At 48.9% G+C, this 23,965-nt stretch overlaps 2 protein-coding genes across 2 annotated transcripts; both read left to right on the forward strand.

Moving 5' to 3' along the window:
• Window positions 1-1,912: 1,912 nt before the first annotated feature.
• On the forward strand, window positions 1,913-8,991 carry LOC142025625 (phospholipase A2, membrane associated-like). Its single transcript, XM_075018161.1, has 4 exons — window positions 1,913-1,952; window positions 3,889-4,033; window positions 6,834-6,940; window positions 8,360-8,991. Exons 1-4 carry the CDS (start codon window positions 1,913-1,915, stop codon window positions 8,500-8,502), a joined length of 435 nt encoding a protein of 144 aa, XP_074874262.1. The 3' UTR covers window positions 8,503-8,991.
• Window positions 8,992-19,207: 10,216 nt separating this feature from the next.
• On the forward strand, window positions 19,208-21,698 carry LOC142025541 (group IID secretory phospholipase A2-like). The gene is made up of 3 exons (XM_075017967.1): window positions 19,208-19,311; window positions 20,141-20,247; window positions 20,781-21,698. Exons 1-3 carry the CDS (start codon window positions 19,208-19,210, stop codon window positions 20,921-20,923), a joined length of 354 nt encoding a protein of 117 aa, XP_074874068.1. The 3' UTR covers window positions 20,924-21,698.
• The last annotated feature ends 2,267 nt before the right edge of the window (window positions 21,699-23,965 follow it).

Below are 23,965 nucleotides of genomic sequence, written 5' to 3' on the forward strand. Positions count from 1 at the left end.
ATCCGTTTGCTTCCCCAAAGCCAACAAGTCTTGGACAGGTACGCTGGACCCATAGGCTGGTTCCTAAGGACAGGTAAAAAGCTAAGACTTACAGATAAAAGGCAGAGTTAATAATATTTTTAAGACAGCAATGTTAGTAGAATAAGTCTTGCAGTACTACTGGCTGAGATCCACTGGCCCACGGCACGCAGGAGGTCAGACTAGAGAACAACAAGAAGTCTTGTGGCACCTTATAGACTGACAGATATTTTGGAGCAGAACAGACTAGGTCGTCACAGTGATCCCTTCTTTGGGTAAAATCTGTGACTACTACTTCTTCTTCAACTCTTGTACTCCTACTTGACTTACTTGACTTAAACCCTTGTACTCTGAATGGAGCATAGATCATTTACAGGTCTTCTCCGCTTCACTGTCTTGGGACAAAACTTCTAGCTGACTACAGGAGTAGCCCAGTTATTGTCTTGCAATCTCAGTAGATCTTCTCCACATTGTCTGAGGTCTTTCTCTTTTGGGGTTTCCTTGTGGGTTCCATTTGAAAGCTTGATGGACTCTGCGGGATGATGGCTTTCTAAGTGTGGCCTAGCCATCCCCACTTTCTTCTCTTGATTTTAATGTCATGGTTTCTTGGCCTGCTCTGTTCCAAAGCTCCTCATTTGTGATGAAGTCTTGCCATTTGACGCAAAGGATGTACCTCAGATTGACATTGAACCAGGCTGCTGGTGAACTGACGAGTTCACTTTCATTGTCTCCATTTGACAAATAACAAGGACTTTTATGTGTATGTTTCTCTTCAGCTACATGGATGTTTGGCTAGTCTAAGTTCAGTGTTTGAGCTGTAAAGCTTGTAAATAGTTTACTTATCTGCTGCCATGGAGGGGCAATTTGTACAATTTTTATAATGGGGGTGCTGAGAGATATTGACCCAAAGTGTAAACCCTGTATGTGATGAAAACCACTTGTTCCAGCACCTATGGCCTGTCTTGATCCTGTTGAACTCAAGGGAAGTTTTGCCACTGATTTCAATGGGGTGAGATTTCGGCATTGGTCCATTATGGGTGTTGTGTTGTGTCCCTAACAAGTTTCATCCTAGATGCAGTGATTTCTGTGGTTTGTTTTTTGTTGTTGTTGTTTTTGGGGGTTTTTTGTTTGTTTGTTTTTGTTTTTGTTTTTTAAAAAAAGGAGCCAGTACTCAGTTGGCTGTCCTCCATCCCCTTCTGCCAGGGTTCCCACGGCTAGGGCTGCCAAGGTGCCAGTACTCAGAACCAGCAAGTACCAACAGAAAAAAAGCACTGCCTACATGTCTGGTGATTTGAAGTCCTTTTGTTTTATTTGAACTCCCTAAGCCAGATCCTTAGCTAGCATCAATCAGCATTGTTCCATTCAATTCAGTGGTGCTCCACTGATATAGACTCACTAAAGTTATGGCCCCCGGGATAAATTTATGCATTTCAGCTCTCTACGGGCTACAGTATGACCAGGTATATTGTACTGCCAGTAAGTGCTCACTTCACTTTAAGTTCTTTTTGGATTAGTTCCTGAAACCACACTTTAAGCACAAAAGCTCATGGGAAACTCACTGTGGATAACTGGCTACTTACAGTTGTTTAACCCCTGTGCGCTTTATACTGTATCTGTCTTTTCAAAGGGCACCCACCCCTGATTAACAAAGGGTCTCACGTGCCTATGGTGGAAACATTCATGAAATTTGCTTCTTTTTCCATGGGCCTGGATCTGCACTGCAGTAGAAAGCTCCTTCAGTGCAATTGGAGTTTGCCTGACTCCTTGGCAATGATTCCAGCATGGAGCCATATGGAGTAGCCTATTTTTTAAGCCTACTGGACTGATGGGCTGCTCCTCTTGAATAGAAGACCCAGGTGGGTTTCTTTCTTTTTCAGGTCCTGATGAGAAGAAGATGAAGCTCCTCTTGGGATTGGTTGTGCTGTTCTCCTGCAGTAAGTGCAACCATTTTGCAAACCCTCTCACATATGGTAATGATCCCGGGCCTGAGGCTGATCTTGTTTCCATTGGAATAGATTACATGTGCCTCTGTTGAAGTCAGGGGAGTTCTCTCAGTGTAAACCTAGTGTGAGTGTGGAACCCAGGGATGCTGCATGGCTGGTGCTGCCAGCTGGGTGAGGATTGCCACATGACATGAGAACTGTGGCAGTCTCCTGCTAGCTGTTGATGTATGCTACCAGCCTTCTGACCTTCTATTTCAGACCCTTGTTAGAGTAGCTGGGGGACCATCCTTGACTGCAGCCAGCCTAGGAGTGGGTGAGGTCTGAAGGTGTTTGCATCTTCCATTGCACACACGCCTTCCAGGGCCATGCTGTGCTCTCATTAACTGCTGTTTAGTATTGGGGTGTGGTGTCTGGGGGAGCATCCACACTAGTGAGGGGTTCTGTCCCTGCCGCCTTGTAACTTGGGTGCCTGAATCAGGCTTACTGTGGTTCAGAGTCATGGCCGCAAACATAAAGGTCTCACCCTGGCTTCCACGTAGCTATTTATTCCTCCAATAGTCTTTACCTTCCCACATCTCCCCAGATCCATCCAAGTCCTCAAATACTACTGGGTCATCCTGCTGAAGGTGTGAAAACAGACCCCATTTCTCCCCTCTCTTTGGCATAGAGCTTCCATGCCATTTGCACCTCAGAGACTGGCATGGGGTACAAAATAAAAACAAAAAAATGTATTTAACAGAGAAAAATCACAGCTTTGAAGATGACATAGACCAGAAAAGCAACACCTACAAGTTGCACAGAAAACAAACCCGAAGACACAGCTTCAGGTGTTGCACTTCTATATTAAATCCCATTTCAAATCTAAGTTAACTGTTGTCTCTGAACAGTCTCCCAGCGCGCCTCCTTTTGCAGAGGGGATCCAGCATTTCGTGGACAGCTTCCCACTTAGAGACTGACCTTCTGTTTTTGGAGGAAAACTGTAGTTGCAATTTTCTCTTGTCAACCTCCTCCCCCATCGCCCCCATACACATAATCTCAAAAAACTAGGTGTCTGGGCAACAAAATTAATAGGTAGCAAGTTTAAAAGTAAAAAGCAAGTATTTCTTCACGCAATACCCAGTCAACCTGCAGAACTCCCTGCCAGAGGATGTTACAAGGTTCAAGATTATAACAAGATTCAAAAAAGAGCTAGATAAAGTCACAGGCTACAGCTACACTACAACAATCTGTCAACAGAAGTTACTGTTGGAAGAGATTTTTTTCGGCAAAACTGTTGATGGATCTCGTCTACATGCAAAAGTGGTTTGAAAAAGCTATCCACTCCATGGGCAGAGAGCAGCCAGGATGCCCGGCCGCTCTGTCTCGACAGAACAGCCAACCGGAAGCGCAGCAGACAGGGCTGCCCAGTGACCCGGAAGCCCTGTCTGTCGCCAGGGAGGGCCCCTGGGGCATTCACATGGCCTTTCTGTTGACAGATTCTGTCAAGAAAAGGGTTCTGCCTCCTGGGGGAGAGGCAGGGCACTGTCAGCAGAAGTGCTGAGTTTTGGCGACAGACTGTTGACAAAACGCATTTTGTGTGTCGACACTCCACAAGTTCTGTTGACAAAACCACATGCTCGTGTAGACGTAGCCACAGAGGCTAGACTCATCAGTGGCTATGAGCCAGGATGGGCAGGAACGGCGTCCCTGGCCCCTGTTTGTGAGAAACTGGGAATGAGTGACAAGGGATAAATCACTGGATGACTGCCTGTTCTGTTCATTCCCTCTGAGGCACTTGGCATTGGCCACTGTCAGAAGACAGGATGCTGGGCTAGGTGGGCCTTTTGCCCGACCCAGTCTGGCTGTTTTTATGTTTGTTCCTGGCATGGCTGGATTACAGGCACCGAGAGCCTGAACTATGAGGTAACTCTCTGCTCTTATTTTGCAGGTGAATTCATGGCACATGGGAGTCTCTGGGAGTTTCAAAAGATGATCAAACAAGTAACTGGGAAAAGTGCACTGCCGAGTTATGCCTTCTATGGGTGCCACTGTGGTGTGGGAGGCAGAGGGATGCCTAAGGATGCAACTGATTGGTACAGCACTTATTGATTCTGCTATTCTAAATGCTCCAGCAACACTAGTGAATTCCTCTTCAATAATTCATGCTCTAGGTGCCATGCGATGAGCGTGCTGAATGTCAGCGATCCCCATGCCCACTGACAGGGGTTGCAAAGGGGACAATTGCCCTGGGGCCCAGCAATTCAAAGAGGCCCTGAGCTCCCAGACACTGTCACTGCTAGTGCGGCAGCAGTAGTGGCCAGAGCGCTGGGCCCTTTAAATTGCCACCAGAGCCCCAGCACTGGGCAGGTGTGGTGGGGGAGTGATGGGATCCTGGCAGTGCTGAGGGCCAGCTGCTCTGGCCCTGCCCCTTCTTCCTGAGGTCCCCCTCTTCCAGGAGCACAGAACTGGTCTCCCCACACCTTGCCCAGGAGCCCAGGTGCATCCCAATAAGCTTCACAGAGTGAAACACAGGTACAGGAAATAGAAAGGTTTCAGAGGTAGCTGTGTTAGTCTGTTTTGGAAAAATCCACAAAGAATCCAGTGGCACCTTAAAAACTGACAATTTTATTATGGTCCAAGTTTTCATGAGCTCATTTCCTCAGAGGAAATAGAAATCAAAAGCAGAAGGACAAAGCACCAAAAAAAGTTTAAGCCAGGGAAAAAGGGTGGGATCTAATTCCTCCTTACTATAACTCTGGTGAAGTCAACTGAGTTATTTATGGATGCATTTAGCCTGATATGTGCTTGTGTGAGTTTTGAAAGAAGACTGTGCTCCAGACCCCCAACTGAGATAAATGAAAATAACTCTGTCAAGCTACCCTGATTGACAGGAGCTGCGGACCAGGCCCTAAGAATGGAAGAATTGCAAAGGAACAGTGAATCTGTTCCAGATGCCAGGAGATGCAGGAGAGAAGGTTCTCACACAAAAATCAGAGAAGGATGTTAGTAGAGGGGAACGCAGAAAGTAGAGGAAACACAGAAAGTAGTAAAATATCATGATATCCTAAATGGGCTTAAACTGCAGCAAGAGAGTTTAGGCTGGATATTAGGAAATCTTCCTCACTGTCAAGATAGTTAAACACCGGAATAAATTGCCTAGGGATGTTGTGTTGTTTCCATCACTGGAGATATTTAAGAGCAGGTTAGACAGACACCTCTCAGGGATGGTCTAGATCAGTGTTTCCCAATTTTATTTGGCTACAGAGCCCCTTTAAACTTGAAAGAAGTTTGCAGAACCCCATTCCCAGGCTTTACCCCCTTGTCCCCCAAACCTGCCCGCCATCTCCAGACTTTGCCCATCTCAGCATCCAAATCCAACCCCCATCTCCAGCTTTGCCCCCGCCACCTCACAAGCCTTCCCCCGCATCCCCAGGCTTAACCCCTCAGTCTCAAACCCACCCCTCAACACAAGGATTAACTTGCCTCAGCCCCAAACTGGCCCTCAAGTCGAACCCATCTGTAGCACCGGCTGGGGAGCCCATGCCAGGCAGCCACATGCGCCCAGCAGAAGGAAGGCTGGCGTGGAGGTTTTCCACTAGTGGGAGTGAGTTGAGCCATGCCCACCGGAGGGGTGTGGCCACTCAGATAGTGGAGTGAGTAAGGGGCTCTCTGCAGCTCCCTGTCCTGCCACCACTGAAATAACGAAACTAAATTCAGTTGGTTTAACAACTGGATCCCTCCCAATGCCCTGCCAGCTGTTAAACCAATTCAATTTAGTTCTACTGTCTGAAGAAGGGAAGCAGTATAGACTAATTATGAACATAAATAAAACAACAACAATGGCATTTGGAGATAAGGAAATAGGAAGGAAGATCAGCGTAGACAGGATCGAACTAGAGAACGTAGAAAAGTTCACATATCTGGGGAGCAACATAACGTATGCGCTAGACTGTAAGAAGAAAATAGTGACTAGAATAGCGAAAGCAAGAGCAAGTTTGAAGGTGATGGATAAGATCTGGAAAAGCAAAGCAATTAACTTAGGACTGAAGCTGAGCATCTAGAAAATGTGTGTGTTCAGCAGCATATTGTATGGATGTGAGACGTGGGTGGTAACGAAAGATTCTAAGAGAAGAATACTGGTGTTTGAGAGGAGTTGTTATAGAAAAATCCTGAGAATAGGATGGATGCAGAAGGTCACCAATGAGGAATTACATAGGAAGATGCAGCCAAAAGAGAACCTACTGAAGAAGGTTTTACAACGGAAGTTAAAGCTATTCGGCCATAGTTGCAGAATGAGTGACAAATGAAAATTCAAGGCCCTGGTATTCGGCATAATGGACAGTTCAGATAGGAGAGGCAGATCCCACAGAGAATGGGTACATGATATAGCAGATTGGTGCACAGCTAGTCCACAGAAACTAAGCAACTCCACACTGGACAGAGAAAGATGGAAGGAAATAGAGAGGCATCAGACGTCAATGGGCGCTGAGCCCATTGTTGATGCTGATGATGATGTGTGGTGGCAGGGCAGAGAGCCGCAGAGGAATTTTCTTGTGGAACTCTTATTTTCACTTCACAGAACCCCGGGGGTTCCACAGAACACCATTTGGGAAACACTGGTCTAGATGGTAATTGGTCCTGCCTCTTGAGGTCCCTTCCAGTTCTAGTGTTCTATGATTCTATGAAAGAGTACGTCCATGGAAGATTTAGTGAGAGGAGATTTAAGTCCATTGACTTCAGTGAGACTATTTGTCTGAGTAAGTTTTCCTAACTGCTTAAGTCTGCTTAGTTATGAGGCTGTAGGATCTGCTTGTCTTACATAATTCAGAAACCCCTTGTTTTGTTTTTCCACATATATACTATGCGCCTGCTTCAGTCTTATTCTCTCTACAGGTGCTGCCTGCATCATGACTGCTGTTACTCACGGCTGATGGCCAGCAAATGTCGCGTCATAACCAACAAATACTACTATACCTACAGGAGAGGCGTTGTAACATGTGGTGAGTATCCCTGCACACAGAAAGATGGGCCCTTCCTTTCACTCTGCTCCCAAATCAGCTCATTGCTTTGCTGTGCCACTTCTAAAAAAGTTTGTGAGGTCAGAAACACAGATGGAGAGCTTGGAGTTCAGTTGTGCTAGGCCAGCTTCCCTCAACAGAGCCAAAGGAAAATAAGGTAAATAAAATGGAAGTGATAGGCCTCATCTGCTACTGATGAGGTGGTGAGCAAGACATGAGAAGTCATTCTTCCAGTCCACTCAGCACTGATTAGGCCTCAATTGGAGTATTGTGTCCAGTTCTGGGCACCACGTTTCAAGAAAGATATGGAGAAATCAGAAAAGGTCCAGAGAACAGCAACAAGACTGATTAAAGGTCTAGAGAACATGAGCTATGAGGAAAGACTGAAAGAACTGGGCTTGTTTCGTTTAGGAAAGAGGAGACTTGGAGAGGACATGATAGCAGTGTTCACATACCTAAAAGTGTGTTATAAGGAACGGGGAGAAAAAATTGTTCTTCTTGGCCTCTGAGGACAGGACAAGGAGCAATGAGCTTAAACTGCAGCAAGGAAGGTTTAGATTAGACGTTAGGAAAAACTTCCTAACTGTCAGGGTGGTCAAACACTGGAATAAATTGCCTAGGGAGGTTGTGGAATCTCCATCACTGAAAATTTTTACAAGCTGGTGAGATAGCTATCAGGGATGGTCTAGAGACACTTGGACGGGGCTTGGTCCTGCTGTGAAGACAGGGGAGTTGACCTGATGACCTCTCAAGATCCCTTCCAGTTCTAGTGTTCTGTGGTTCTGTGATTCTATCTGTACTGGAATTTCAGACCAGCAGAGAGAAGGAGAGACAAATTCATCCTGCTAGTGTCTGCAACCCCTTTTCTCTGCATTCTGCAAACAGCTTCCTGTGCTGAAGTGCTGTTTGCATGGATGTCTGCAGAAAAGGAAGGTGTCACAATTACTCATGAGCATGTACTGTGGCCAGGATTTTGCACCAGTGTTCACTATGGGAATGTTTGCATGCCATCTCAAGCTTTCTGTAGCTGTAGGCTCCCCCCAGTTGGAGCAGAAACAACACTGGGCCAGGTAGATGGCCCATGAGAATTGGGAACAGTAAATACAGGCACCCAACGTTATATCCAATTGGTAGGGAGCAGACCCTGGGTTGGAATGTGTTGAAGAAACAACTCGCTAGCTACTCTGGAACAATGAATATCTAAACCTTGTGGACAAAAGGGGGTGGGCTGGAGATGGGCTTTTCAATAGCCCCCGGGATCGGTCTACAACACTGCCCACTGACGCCATTGAGCAGAATTAATCCAATGCTGAATGCTTTTGGAAATAATGTCTCAGTGGCTGGCTGGCTGCAAACTAGTCCCCCAGCTATGATTCTCATGGAGTTCATGCTTCTTCCCAGGCCCAGGCCACTCATGTCAAAGGAGCATCTGTGAGTGTGACAAGGCCGCGGTGTTGTGCATGAAGCAAAATTTAAGGAGCTACAATGAGAAGTATCGTTTCTACCCCAACATCAAGTGCAGAGGGAGAAAGCCAAGTTGCTAAGCAACGGCTCCCAGACCATCAGGCTTCTTAGAAATGATCCTTAAGCCATCACCTGGTCTCTTGCATTCAACACTTCCATGCTGTTATGCAATCAAGTGCTTGAACTGGGATTGGGAGTTGCTCTTATCCAGCAATTCTTGGCAGCTCTTTCCCTAGACTCTTGTAAGGCAGAAGCCAAGGAACTGCTCTTAAATGGCATCGTTACACACAGGGTCAGAAGAGAAATGCTTTGGGGGGAGAAAGCAACACGGGTCACATTTTTTGCTAGAAATACTAGGGACAACTGGCCCGTGTCCTCTGCCATAGTTCAGTAATGGTGGGTGTCAGGGAGTCTCTCTTGTCTCCAGTAGTCTTTGGCTCTGGGCCTAAGACAGGGGTCAGCAACCAAAATAGCAAGAAGAGCCATTTTATTTTCAAATTTGGTCAAAACTCAACAATTCAAGACCTGCAATGCATTCAAATACGAGATGGTCCTTAATAAATAACATCAAACCACACTTTTTGTAACCCCTCTTTTAAGAGCAGTGCACACACAATGGTTTGTAATGCAGTACATATGTACTGCAGGACGTTCACAAACATCTTACATCTTCTACTATTTCCTCACACTTCAAATGTGTGTGTTTGTACCCCTGTCTTCCTGACTTTCACTCCCAATCTCACTTTAATTATGCCCAGGAGACAGGTTGCCTTTTGTGGATTTCTGGCAGCTTGGACTTGGGCACCTCCCTCTAGCAGAGGGGCAGAGGATAAGGCACATCCCTATCATAGAATAAAAGAACTGGAAGAGACCTTGAGGGGTCATCAAGTCCAGTCCTCTGCACTCCCAGCAGGACCAAGCACCATCTAGATCATCCATGAGAGGTGTTTGTCCAACCTGCTCCTGAATATCTCCAGTGATGGAAATTCTACAACCACTCTAGGCAACTTACTTCTGCACTAAACCACCCTGACAGTTCAGAAGTTTTTCCTAAAGTACAACCTAACCTCCCTTGCTGTGAGTTAAGCCCATTGCTCCTCATCCTGCCCTCAGAGGTTAAGGGGAATAATTTTTCTCCTTCTTCTTAGTAACACCCTTTTAGGTACTTGAAAACCATTATCATGTCCTCTCTCCATCTTCTCTTTTCAAAACTAAACAAGCCTGTTCTTTCATTTGTCCCTCATAGCTCATGTTTTCTGGATCTTTAATCATTTTTGTTGCTTTTCTCTAGCCCTCCTCCAGTTTTTCCATGCCTTTCCTGAAACGTGCATCAGCATTTCTCCTTGCCATGCTGACGTGCACTGGTTTTGAGGCATCACCATTTAAGGTGCCTATTTCTGCCCACACCCAGTCTAGGACCCTAGGCGCCTCACTCAGGTTTGGTAGCCTGCAGTGTTGCTCCTATGAGTTTCTAGGCACTACGATGGTAAGTACTGCAGCACCTCAGTCCCTTTGTGGAGCCCAACACCACACAAGAACTCTGGGACAGAATAGGGAGCTGAACCCAAGTGTCCAAGCCTGGCTGACACCTTTAAGAGGGATTGGTGATCAAGTGCACCTGTGACTGATCAGCTGCTGCCCCACTCATCTTAAGGGAAGGCACCTGGACCTTTTAAAGGGGGAAACAGCTGCAGGAGGAGGCAGATAATCCCCTGGCCTCTTTCAGCATGAAGTATGGGGCAGAGGAGAGAACATGAATGAATCAGGGTGTCGGCAGAGACTGCTGTGAGCAGGAGATCCTAAGTAACCAGGAGTGCAGCAGAGGGGCTTTGCCTCCTGGCCTTTCAGAGCCAGAGAGAGCTGAAGAAAACTGAGCCCCCTGGGGAACAGGGCTAGGAGTGTCTGCTTGGTGGAAAGCTGCCTAGTACAGGAGAACAGTGCTTTGAGCGTTGGCCTGCTGAACTCATTCTGAGCTCATTCCTTGAGGGGGCCATTTAGCAATCGGGGGCAAGTAGATTTTTTTTTAAAAGGGAGGGTGCTTGGTCCTGCCAAGAGGTCAGGGGACTAGACTTGATAACCTCCTGAGGTCCCTTCCAGCTCTATGAGATGTACTCCAGGAGTGGGTCAAGATAATGGAGTTGAATAGGGAGTTTTTCCATAGCGGTGATGAACTTGGGTCGGGGGGCACCTCTTAGGGTTGACTTGAACTGTTTCCTGTGCTTAACTAGCCCATGACAACAAGCCTGGCATTGGCCTGGAGAGATCCTCTGCTGAGTTTATTAAGGAGCCTTGAGAGAAGGCCAGCCTAAAGCCAGCCTCCATAGAGCTACCTGTGGCAGGGTGAGGGGGGCTACAAGGCCAGCAGACTCTTAACACCACCTTTTGGAAGTCCTAAGTCAGTGTCCTAGGTGGCCTTCATACAGCAGAGAGCACCAGGTCAACATGCACCTGCCACTTCCTTCTCCTCCTCCAGCCTCTGGAGTGGTGTTTTATATATACATTTTTTTAATTAAAGAACAAGTGGCACATGTTCAGCTGACCTCTCTAACTGCATCTGTAAAATTGCTTTCAAAGCTTGTCCGTTTACATGCAACTGCCCATTCAGCTGCATTATCTCCTGCCTAATAAGACTGTCCATCACACAGGTCCTCTGTGGGTTCAGTGAGAAGGAAGTAACAGCTTTAGTAGTGAGTTTAAGGCTTCCTATATCCTGCAACAAGGGGCTAATGTGTCAGCTCCTCAGCGGTGGGGCACCTGGCTCTAGGTGCCTGGAGATGTAAGTTAGTGCAGTTAGTGTAAATTAGTTAGATCCTTATCAGAGCCAAATCTTTAGCAGCATGAGATTAGTCTCAGAATAACTCCAGTGTTCTGGGATGGCACAGGGCTGTTGTCAATCTGCCCTTGATAACCTGGAAAAGAGCCTTGGCTGAGATTCTTTCGCTTCTCTCTGGGCTAGCTGGGGAGATTTGTCAACTGTTTGTGCTTGTGTACAATGAACAACCGCCACTCAGTATAGTCAGGCTAACTCTGAGGGACATGCAGCCTCAGTCAAGACTCTCAGAGAGCAGCACTGCCCCCAAACAAAGCAAAACACATAGCTTCCAGCTAATAGGCTGCACTAATCACTGACATGCCTAAATACCCACCATCTACGCCAACACCGCACCTGCATCGTAGATCCCTGGCCTCTGAGCACAAAACTAACACCTAGTCACTCACCTGCACCTGTAGCAAGGCAATCAAAGGTGGGGAAGCTGAGGGAGGCCTCCCCCTCCTTCTGTAGCTTTTAAATACCAGGTGCAATTTTTCCTGCCCTATAGAGGATTTCAGACTCAGGCTGAATCAAAATGAACCGGGTAACCTATATGCAGGGCTGCCAGCAGTGGCATGAGGGAGGCATTGGGGGAAGTTGCCCCGGGGCCTGCTGATTTAAAAAGGCCTGGGGCTTTGGGCTGCCACTACTTCAGTGGAGGATGGGGTCTGGGACCCTTTAAATCACCACTGGAGCCCCACAAAGCATTTTCCAGGCAGCACTGGGGGCTGACTGTCTCTAGCCTTGCCTCTGCCACCTGAGGGCCCCAGAGCCAAGCCCTGCTCCCCATGACACTTTCCAAGGCTCAGCAAGGTCTGTTGCTAGCCCTGCTCACGTGCTGTTGGTGGTGAGTCGTAACTGGTTAACAGATTCCATTCCAAAGATGCATGTAGCAAAACCTCACAGCCTCAGTCTAACCAGGGCTGTCCCAGACCCTGGGCCTCTCCATGCCCCCATCTCTGGACAGACACCTGCCCTCCAGGCCCAATGGTGAGAGGAGGGGACAGAGGGGGTAGTTGCCCCGGGGTCTGGCCTGTCCAGGGGGCCCAGAACTCCAGCCATGGCTGCTGGTACCCTCCGAAGCGCCGGTAGTGCTGCTCTGCTGCTCTACGTGGCCGTGGGGGCCCAGCAGCACTAAGGGCCACCGCCTTTAGCCCCTCCCCTTCTGGGGCGTGGAGCGAGCCCCCACTCCTGCATTTGCCCCTGGGCCTGCAGTGGCTGTCAGCCCAGCTGCTCCCCTCACCCTGATTTGCCCCACAAATGACCAACATGAGTTACACCCCTCCCTGCATCAGGGTGCTGAGAGCCATGAAACCGCACTGCAGGGAACGGAAACCCCTTCAAGCCAGGACAGCACACCTGAGCGCGTGCCCTTTTCCTTCCCGAATGCTCTGCCCCGTGCGGCCTTCACCGTCTCCCTTCTGCCTGCCCGAAGCTCCCTCTGCTTTCCCTCCCGTTTCTCCTCCTCACCCCCTCGGGCCCATCTTTAGATAGCCCTAGGACCTGAGCCAAGGCTTGCCAGTCCTAGTGCAACCCACACAGCTGCTGGGTGTAGGCCACTGACCCATACAGGGGCATCTAGACCACTTACAGTGGGCAGGAACAAATCTCCTCTACAGCCTTAGCTGAGAGCTTGTTGCTCACACTGTGGTGGCTCCTGCACTGAGCTCCACAGGGCCCAGGTTCCAGGCTGCCTATGGGTTACACTGGGGAGCAGGCAGCTGTGATCAAACCTGTCCTAAGCTATTATGGGTATGGCTGCTACTGCACAACTGATGGCAGAGGGGAACCAAAGGATGCAACCGACTGGTAAATTGCCAATGGATTTTTTAAAAATATCACTCCTCCAGCAGCACTGCCATTTCCCTGGGACTGGTCAAATGCACCTTTGCAAAACTGCCACCAAATAAAACACTCCCAAGCAGCCAAGGATATGGGCTCAGCCTATGTTGAGTACTGGGGGGGCAGCCATGGAGTTCTGAGCAAGAGCCTAAGTTTGTGGAAGCTCCTGGGCTCTTTGTCCTTTTCCAGCCTCCATGTTCTGCCTTCTTCCCCTCGTCTGCTCCCCATTATCTTCTACTCACCCAAAAAGTTGTTTTTCTCTCTCTTGCTGCCTCGTCTTGCAGCCCCCTGGGAATTCTCACTTGTCCTCCCCATATTTTTTTCCCCTTTCTCCTCTACCCTCCATTTCCCACCCCACCACTTCTAGCCAATGAGTCCATCCTTACCCACCATGGTGCCACTTCTCAGAGCCTGATTTTCCAGGGCCTCTCCTGTAAGCCGCCCTTGGCGATGCAACGAAAGAGGCTGCACTTGCTGCTGGCTCTCTTGATTGCATTCGATGGCAGTGTATTTTTGCTGGAAGCTGAGTCTGTAAACGGAGGTGCAGTTAGTGTCTCAGTCATGTTTGTTCTAAAAACCAGCTGAGGTGTGTGTGGGGGGGTAGGTGTAATATAATCTGGCAGCTCAGGTTCAAACACAAACCCTCACACCACCCCCAGCACCCAGCCAAGCAGCTGTGATAGAGCAGGTCTAATACTACCCCTAGGAGCACAGAGTTCTTTCGTTCCTTCACGTGGCAGGTTGGCTGGAAATCTTTGTCTAACCGTCGCTGCCTCAAAGGAGTTCCAGGCCTTCTATCACAAGGGAAGTGCACATGGAACCTCTCCTGGATCCTGGGAAAACTCCATTCCCAGAGAAAGTAGATGGTAAAATTAGCTCTCCTGTCCCCAACTGGGTCAGTGTTCCCCGTAAGCTGAGCGCATGGGCAGCTTCCCACTAGAGATTCAGTTGCTGCCCAGCTGATTAGCAGAGTGCCCATCTACAGTGGTGCTCTTGGTGGTGCACATCCAGACATGATTTGGTGCACCTCACAAAATGTATTCTACTCATGGATGGAAAAACTGGAACACTGAGCTGGGTGTTTGTGCTGGGTGGGCAACTTCAGATCACAATAGAGGCACTAAAAGAGCCATGTTGGGAAGCGGCTACTCATTGGATACTCTCAACTGACACCTCACCTGGTCCCATCCCGTTCCAAAAGGTACCACTTTCTTTCTACCCAGCTTCCCAGCACAAGAGAAGTCCTGGGCACTTTGTTACATCACCTTACCCAGCCTGTCTGCCTTAGAGGCCGTTCCACATCGTGTTCCATGTGCCTGATGGACACAAGAGCAGTGCTCCCCCGCTCGCTGCAGTGAAAGTGTGAACTCTTGGACCTACTTTAATTGTACGGTTAGCCCCAAGCATTGTTAACAAGCACTGAAGCAAAAAACCTGGGGGACAGAAAGGCTGAGTGACTGGGTTCTCCAGCTGGCAACATATCCTGATGCATGCTTATGCCATTCTCATTTAATTAGTGAACGCTACTAGCATGCTCTGCAGTTCCCAGACGTAAAAGCTGACCTATACCCACTTCATGGAGCTTGCTTTCTATACAAGACAATGTTGCTTGTGCGCCCAGCACCTGTGCTGCAGGGTTTTACCCACGAAAGCTGATGACCTAATCAATGCGTTCGGCTGTTAGGTGTACCTAGGACTGCTTGTTATTGGTGAAGCTACAGACAAACCCAGCTACCCCTCTGAGACTGCCAGACTGAAGGTGGAGGAGAGTTTTGTTGGTTTTTAATGACAGCTGCGCAATATCTGAGGCGGAAAATTCTGGATCTGATCCAAACAACTCAAATCATCACCACTGGGAAGCGCCAGCCACACAGTTCTGCCCAGACTGTGAGTCCAGCTCCAGGTCTCACGGACGTCAAGGGGAATTTGATGGCACCAAGAATTGTTACAAAGGGCATTCAATGTATAATATTTCCATCCAGTGCCAGCAAAACCCCAGATTTACATCCAACCTTAATCTCAGTTACAAGCATTGTTGGGACCCACCAGAGCTGAGCGACCTTGAGAATGAAGTTTGAAAGAGCTGCTGATCCCTTGCAGCTCACCTGTGGTGTGATGCAGCTAAATCAGGACTCAGGACGGGCTTGCACCAGAGCTTACAGATGTTGGCACCTAACTATTGACCTGAACTCTTCTCAATTTGTCTGCTCAGAAGTTGTCGGCAGGTACTTGCTGCCAGGGCTTCCTAGTGTCCATTAGGATAGGATTCTCCATCCCAGGTTGTGTGCTCAGTTAGCATAGTCAGCAGCAAAAATCAGGAGTTGTCATAGGCATGGGAACGGATGATGAAAACACTCTCAGAATTCGGGCATGAAAAAGTTAACAATAGCACCATGTGAAAGAGCTAAATCTTGTATGAGCAGGTTTGTGTTACTGTAATGCCCGTATCCTCTGAGGAAGTGCATCTGACCCACGAAAGCTTACGATCTAATACATGGGTTAATCTCTAAGAAGCTACAGGACTGCTTGTTATTTGGGAAGCTACAGACTGACACGGCTACCCTGCTAAGACTAGGAGCCCAAGTCGTGGCTCAAGACTTGACTCCTTTAGGGTATTTAAATGCCCACCTCCCACCCAACTCAATAAGTTAGGCACCTAACTACTTTTAAGGACCTGAGTCCAGGATGGTACACTCTAATTTGGAATAACTGCAGAGGGAGGGTATTTTTGCTGTGCTAATCCCTCACACAGCTTGGCCCGTGCTTGTGATACTTCCACCATTTATCTGTGGTAAAACATAAGCCCGCAGTCGTCACATGGGCCAAACTTCTGGCCCTTTTCACTGGTTGTTCCCTTGGACAACACTCGTAAAGACATGGGGTGAAATCTTGGCCCCCACCGACATCAATGGCAAAACGCCTGGAACCTTCAGAGGGGCCGCGATCAGTCTTCATTGTTCTGAGGGGGAAAAAAAATAGTGTTTCTTGCCAAATTGGCATCAGAACACAGAGACGCTGCCAAAGGGGTGTGAACTCCAGCCTGAGCATTCATAGCCCAGTGGAGGATTCAGAAAGGAGCAGTGTGAAATTGCCAGCGACCGGAGTCTACGGGAGGTCTTCAGCATGATCGCTCATCCCTGCTCAAAGACAATGGACAAGTCCTTCAGACCCAGCCAGACAAGGGAAACAGATGACACCTTCTATTACAGCCCTGACCACTCACCTGGGTCACCCTGAATAATGGACCTCGGAGAACAAGATCCACCTGGCTGGGGGAGCAGTGGGAGGGACGGAGTGGAGAATATAAGAGAAACCAGCGGCTAGCACACATCAGCAGTTACTCCATCTGCAAAGGCTTCTCCCAAGCCCAGAGGAGGTGAGTGCTTTACAAGAGAGAGTGCCTGCTAATAGGGACGTTGCTCCACTGACCTAATTCGCCTGCGAAGTGGGAGTTAAGTACTACCGTAATTGGTGTGACAGATGCTATTTACTGCATTAGGGTATTTAGCAGCTGTCTGACAAGTTATAGCTTCTGCTTGCATGTCAGTGTGGGTTATTCCTCTTCACCTGGGTAGGCAGACAGGAAAGCAGATGTTTTGTTCTCTGTTCTGGGGATAGATTTCTTCTGTGCATTGAATCTTACCCTTCACTGCAGCTGAGATTGGCTTTGGGGTTCACTCACACATGCCTACACTGCAGCTGTAGGGGTAATTTCCAGCCGGGTAGACATGCCTGTGCTAGTCCAGATTGAGCCAGATCTCTAAAGCTAGTAGCCTAGTCACAGCTGCACAGGCAGCAGAACATTGTTGTCCCAGCTGTGTACCTTGGGTCTTGGACAGCGTTGTACTCGAGACTGCTAACCGGTCCCAAGCAGCCACGGCGACATGGCTTTTAGCATGATTGCTCAATTGGCATGATTATGTGTGCTCACACCGCAAATTCCACCTGCTGCTCCACAGCAGACTGGATTGCTACGTTCTGCCTCACCTGGAAGGAGCGGAGCTGTCTTAGTGCTTGCAGGTTGGCTTTTTAAGGCCCCTCCTTTCCAAAAAGGACCTGAGAAGGACAGAGACCATTTAGCTGAGTTCCCTCTGACAGCCACATGGACTAGGACAGAAGTCATGACCCTTTCTCTGTCCCACCCTCCTGTGTTCTGTGTCCCCTCATACCACAGGGCAAGTCAGCTAAGAAGTAAATAACATTAGACTCCTGTGCTAAGACTCTGACTCCGCATGTCACTGGGAGTTTTGCCTTGGAGCCCAAGGCGGCTGGGTTATCACCCTTGGGGAGACAGCTGCTGAGTGGCGACCATACAGCAGGAGGGGGCAGCAGTAAATGCAGGGTGAGACTGTGGTAGATTCTGAGAGGAGCATCAGCCTCTTTAATTTCAGCACTGATGGGACGGACTCTGCTGGCCTGCACAATAACTGCAACAAGAGGGAAAGGCGGGGAAAACCGGTGCTGACAACCGCATCATTGCCACGGATCGGTCCATTGTATCTCCTTACTGTGCCAGACAGGCCTCAGCCTCGTCATCACAAGTGGACTTGTGGTCCAGAAGTTTGGACTTGCCACTCCATTCCCTCAGCGGCTTCCTGTGCGGCAGCCACCTCTCCAAAGCCTGCTTGAGCAGCTCCAGAGACCGATACCACTGATTTGCCTGCCTGAGTGCAAGATCAGGGCATTTGGGTTTCTTCTTCTGGGTCTTGCACAAAGATGAGGAATCTCTTTGCAGTCACCTTGCTGATTGCCTGCAGTAAGTACTGCAAACTAGACCCTCCCCAGCCAGTGCTGATTACGCAGTCACCTCTGAACTGCAACCAGCACATCCCCTTCGAAGCGCAACGGCCAGCCCCAGAAATTCTGCTCTGCATGCAGCTGGGGGGGTCAGGACATCAGGTTTAATCAGCCCATACCTGGGCAAGGTCCACACCTGAGTGATTGAAGCCTGAGGTCCCAGCTTATGCACGGCCCCACGCAGTTGTGTAAGAGCAGGAGAAAGGGTAGGGTGGTCACTTTGCATTGCTGCACAGGGGCCTCTCACAATAACAGGCCCTGCATTCCAGGGAAGGGCTGTGCATTAGAATCACAGAATGCTAAGGACAGAAGGGAGCTCAGGAGGTCATGGAGTCCAGCCGTCTGCCCAAAGCAGGATCAACCTGAACTAAATCATCCCAGCCAGGACTTAGAAACCTCTAGTGATGGAGATTCCACCACCTCTCTCAATAATGCATTCCAGTGCTTCACCGCCCTCCTGGTGAAATATCTTTTCCTAATAGCCAACCTACACCTCTCCCTCTGTAACTAGAGACTATTCCTCCTTGTTCTGCCATCTGCCACTACTGAGAACAGCCTCTCTCCATCCTCTCTAGGGCCCCCCTTCAGGAAGTTGAAGGCTGCTATCAAATTTCCCCTCGCTCTCCTGCAAACTAAACAAGCCCAAATCCCTCAGCCTCTCCTCATAGGTCATGTGCTCCAGCCCCTTATTCATTTTAGTTGCCCCCACTGGGCTCTCTCCAATGCATCCACATCCTTTCTACACTGGGGGTGGGGGCATAAGAAAAGGCTGTGTCAGGAGTGGGATTTGAACCCACACCCCACTTTTGAGAGCAGCACACCCAGGTGAGCAGAAGACAGCATCTTAAGTCTAGCCCCTTGAGCCACTTGGCCATCCTGGTAGGAAGACATTGCTCCTTCTCCCAGAGGAGAATAAGCTAGAGGAAGGAGGCAGGGAGGAGTTGGTGTTCTGACCCTGCCTCTTCCTGTGCCAATCCGCAGAAGAAGAGCAACGCTCTTGTGGGAAGCACTTATGCCGGTCTGAAGGCTGGAATGAGCTCGTGTATCCCCTTTGCAAGAGAAACATCAGTAGACGGCACAAGCTGTTGGGGCCTCTAGTAGAGCAGAGCAGAGCAGAGCAAAGCTCCACAGTGGCCCCTAGCAAAGGAAGTTCAATTAATGCCACAGGCTAGCGCTCAGGTTCAGCCCAGTGTTCTGTAATCATGGCACAGTGCTCCCTGTGTGCACATTAAGAGGCGAGGAAGAAGTGTGTCCTTTAAAGGAAACTGACCTACTGCACTTGCTGCTTTGCAGGTCTGTCTGAGGCGCAGGGGAGTCTTCTGGAATTTCGGAAGATGATTAATCAAGCAACGCGCAAAAGTGCCCTCCTAAGCTATTATGGGTATGGCTGCTACTGCACAACTGACGGCAGAGGGGAACCAAAGGATGCTACCGACTGGTAAATGGCCAATGGATTTTTTTTAAAATATCACTCCTCCAGCAGCACTGCCATTTCCCTGGGACTGGTCAAATGCGCCTTTGCAAAACTCCCACCAAATAAACCACTCCCAAGCAGCCAAGCCCCAGGAGTCATAAAGAGAAACATCCCCCAGGCCCTGTCATGGTAAGAGAAGGGGCCAGTGCTTAAACATCCCTCTAAACTGTGGTAGAGTTTACAATCAAGAGTCCTTTGCAGGAGACTTGTAGAATGGAAATGCTCAACGGCTTCTGCAGGAAGTGCAAGTTCTTCCTTCAAGGTGTGTCCTTAGTTCTGGTCAGACATGGCTCTGCTTAACACACGAAGAACTACAGGTTAAACCTCTCTTGTCCAGCATCTTCAGGATCTGACCAGTTCTGAACCAGAGAATTTGCCATCCTAGGGGAGGTCAATAGTGTCTAGCAGCATCACCAGCACTTCCACATCTTCCTGGGCTCGTGGAAGACATTGAGGGGTGAATTAGAACTAACAGCACCAAACACTGAGAGCCAGGATGGTGGCTGTAAACAAACTTTATGGGACCATGGGAAATTTGTCCACACCCAGGATAAGTGGACATTCCGCTAACTGAAATCATTCTGGACAATAGAAGGTGCTAAACCAGAGTGTGACAGACTAGAGAAGTTCCTGTACATGTACTAGTGTGAATAGACTGGATACATACAGGGAATCTAATAGATGCTTGAGCAACAGCCAGACAAACTTGCTTAGAAAAGTTTGGCTATCCTGTATGATAGTCTCACTGTAAGCTGACCTGTGATGGTGCTTCTGCTCTTCCTTCTCCTGGCAGGTGCTGCCGAGCCCATCATTGCTGCTACAGAAAGTTAAAACCCAGTGGCTGTTATGGGAGCAGGCAGAGGTATACTTACACGTTCAAGGACGGGGACATCATATGTGGTGAGTTCTCTCCCCTTGAGCAGGTTGGGCTGTGCTTTGCTTCTGCTCTCTAATCCGCTTCCTTGACTGACTCATTCAGTGTTCTCCTTCCAAATGGCCAATGGTGATGGCCTTAACACTGAGCTGGAAGAGACATGTTGGAAGGCAAGGGCAGCCTCAGGGTCCTTGGAAGGACTTTGGCTGTCTCCCCTTGTTTCATGGACCAAAGAAGTGAATCAATAGCTATACATATTGGAGGTGCAACACCATGATTCCTTGAAAGCCCTAGTTCAGCTTCTGACCCAATGATTCTGGCCCCTCATCCAGCTGAGTGTCCAGGCAGTTGACTGTAAGAGGATGTTCGGATGTGGTCCTGAAATCTGAGCTCTTATCAGAAGTAACCTACCCCCTGTGACTGGGGAGGCTGCCACATACACAGCTCATGTGTAAGTGACTCTACGGGGCCAGCAGAGTCAGGCCCAGAGAATTAGTCACCTTCTACCTTATCACAGGGATTGTCCCCTGGGAAACACACTTTCTCTGTGTCTTGGCAGCTTTGGGGAGCTGGTGTGAAGAACAGGTTTGCCAGTGTGACAGGAGCACAGCGCTCTGCCTGGAAAGCAACCTGAAGACGTTCAACAGTCGCTACGTTCGCTACCGAGACAGCAAATGCACAGGGTTCACGCCGTCGTGCTAGGGACCACCCTGTCCCCAACCCACCATTTTACTGACCACCCAGCAGATGAGAGTTTGTCTACACTGCTGCCCCAGGACCAGTCGGCCAGGAGCAGAACTGTAGGATGGACTGTGACCTCTGATTGCTTTTCTATAGAGAACAAGGGAGAAATTCCAGGGAACTGCTTTTAAGTAGCCCAGCAATTCTACCTTAAAATGGGTCACCAGAGCACATCAGACTGGAAGAGAACCACATCAGAGTGCTAGGAGGATGGTTGAGAAATGGGACTGGGTTCAATTCCTGACTCTGGCACTGGCTTCTCATGTGATGTTGGCCAAGTGCAGATTTTTAAAGGCACTTAGGCACCTGGTGCCTATAGGAATGCATGGAAGTTACGTGCCTAAGAACCTTTAGGAATCTGGGCCAGCTGTGCTCTGTGCCTCAGTTCCCCCAACTGTAAAATGGGGATAATGATCTGTCCTTTGCCTGTGTATGTAGAGCGTATGCAACTATCTCTTTTTACGTGTCTGTACAGCACTTAGTGTGATAGAATTTGAGTCTCCGTTTGTCCCAGAGGTACTACTGGGGACGAATAATCCTATAGTCCTAGAAATGGTGACTAGGGACTATTTGATTGGAGAGGGATTCTCCTTGGGTTCCTGGCATAAGTTCCCCATTGCTTATTGTTTTGATTAGATTCATTCCCTTTACTTTCGTTACTGTGTGGGTTCATTTCCTTTGCTTCTAAATAAAGGCGAGCCAAACACCTTATGCTGCGGCATGCGATGGTGTGTGGAATCGCTTCCCCCACACCCCACCCTGTATTATTTCTGAGAGCAGAGTTTGTGCAGCACAATGGGGCTGTGCTCTGCTTGGGTGTTGCTGCGAGGGCTAGTGCAATACTAAGGCCAAAGCAACGCTGCCAGCCGTGTCCTGGCCCACTCTTACCTTCAGTTACAAGCATTGTTGGGAACCACTGGAGCCAAGAGACCTCTGGACTGGCATGCATAGAGCTGACGGGTTTCTATAGCTGACATCAACCCGCTTCTGTGGAAGTACGTCAGGCCAGGGTGGGTGAGGCTGCACCCAGAAAGCAGCTCAGTTTTAATCTTGGGCAGGTGCAAAAAGAAGATGCTGCTTAATATTTTCTCTGAGCCAGCAGAGAAATGTTCCGGGCCCAGTAGTTCCTGTTTCCTCTCTGCCATGCTGCCTTCCCGCCAGCTGTACCTCTAGCAACAGCAAAACACCACATCCCTGTGCAAAGGTGCAACTGCAGGTACAGGACGGGCCAGCGCGTGCAAAAGTTTTCTGTGTTTGTGCTCACAGGGACACCCACTGAAGGCATTAAAGCCCATCTGGGGTACAACAGTGCATGTTTTCTCATGCTGCCTTGTTCTTTAGCCCTGCAAAACACAGGAACTAGCATTTGCATATATGATCCAGGGGTACCTGTCCCTGTAAGCTGAGTGCTTGGGCAACTGCCCAGGAGCAATTCAGATGCCGTCCAGCTGATTAGCAGAGCACTCACGGTGCCCATAGGTAGCAGCATGTGTCTATTGGTGGTGCACATCCACACATGCCTTAGTGGGCATAAAATTTATTCCACACATGGGTGGAAAAAATTAGAGAGAACATTGGTTTGGGCATTGGCCTGCTAAACCCAGGGTTGTGAGTTCAATCCCTGTGGGGACCATTTAGGAATCTAAGGCAAAGACACCTTTGCAGATTGGGGGCCTAAATCCCTACAGCACCAGCATCCAGGAATCCCAGACCCACCCTTACGTCAATACATTTTGGTGGGCATTGTAACGATTTGGGCACCATTTTTTTATTTAGCTTAATAAAGAGGAGTGGAACTATGGACTGGCCATAGAACCAACAGTTCTAATGGTGTTGTTTGGACTGGGTGCTTCATGTGGGACCCTCTGTAATGGTCAGTGCTTTCTACAGCTGAATCATTAGTTATTTTCTTCTCAGATGTCCCTCAACTGAAATGAAGCAGCTGCCTGCCACCCTTTACCTCCAGTGGAGGGAAATGAAAATGAGGAGGAGGCTGGAGCACATGACCTACAAGAAGAGGCTGAGGGATTTGGGCTTATCTAGTTTGTATAAGAGGATAGTGATGGCAGAACAAGGAGCAATGGTCTGAAGTTAAAGAGGGAGAGGCGTAGGTTGGCTATTAGGAAAAACTATCTCACCAGCAGGATGGTGAAGCACTGGAATGCGTTGCCTAGAGAGATGGTGGAATCTCCATCCCTAGAGGTTTTTAAGTCCCAACTTGACAAGGTCCTGGCTGGGATGATTTAGTTGGGGTTGGTCCTGCTTTAGGCTGGCAGCTGGACTTGACCTCCTGAGGTCTTTTCCAGCTCCTCAGCCTGCTCCCACATAGATCTCTATTCCACCTACACCACTCCCCACCCAGCTCCTGCCCCCTCCCTCCCAGATCCCCCCACCTGACTCTTCTCTCCATACCCTAAACCCCTCCTACACCCCCTCCTGCCCAGACCGCTCACCATACTCCTGCCTCCTCCCTCCCAGACCCCTCTTCCCCTCCAGACCCCACATCCCAAACCCCTCCTACACACCCCTCCCACCTAGATTCCCTACTCACAGCCTTGTCCTTCGCCCAACTCCAGTCCAGATCATTCACCACCCACCCACTCCTGGCCAGATTGTTTGTCCCCAGCCCACACACCCCAATTCCCAGCCTGCTCCTGCAAGACCCCACAGCTCTCGCCCCCCTACAGTCCAGGGACCATTTGCACTTCTCACTTGTATGGCCCCTGACCCAAAAACAATTCCCCACCCCGATGTAAGCACTTGCTGTAGGTGAGATTCATAAGTAGAAAATTACTGCAAAAGAAAGAATTTACTCCCCATTCTAAATTAGGGTGATTGTGGCCATGCAATGTAGCTGATAGGGGAGGGAAGTAGCCTCTGTAGAGTGTTAACCAATTAAGATCTTTATTGAATCGTAATTTTAAATGCTGAATTTGCAAATGAGCTCCAATTCAGCTGTTTCCTTGTGCAATCAACTTGTGAAGGGTTTTTTGTGGAGAAGGA

Source organism: Carettochelys insculpta, chromosome 23, assembly GCF_033958435.1.
Source record: "Carettochelys insculpta isolate YL-2023 chromosome 23, ASM3395843v1, whole genome shotgun sequence".
In the NCBI taxonomy this organism is placed as follows: Eukaryota; Metazoa; Chordata; order Testudines; family Carettochelyidae; genus Carettochelys; species Carettochelys insculpta.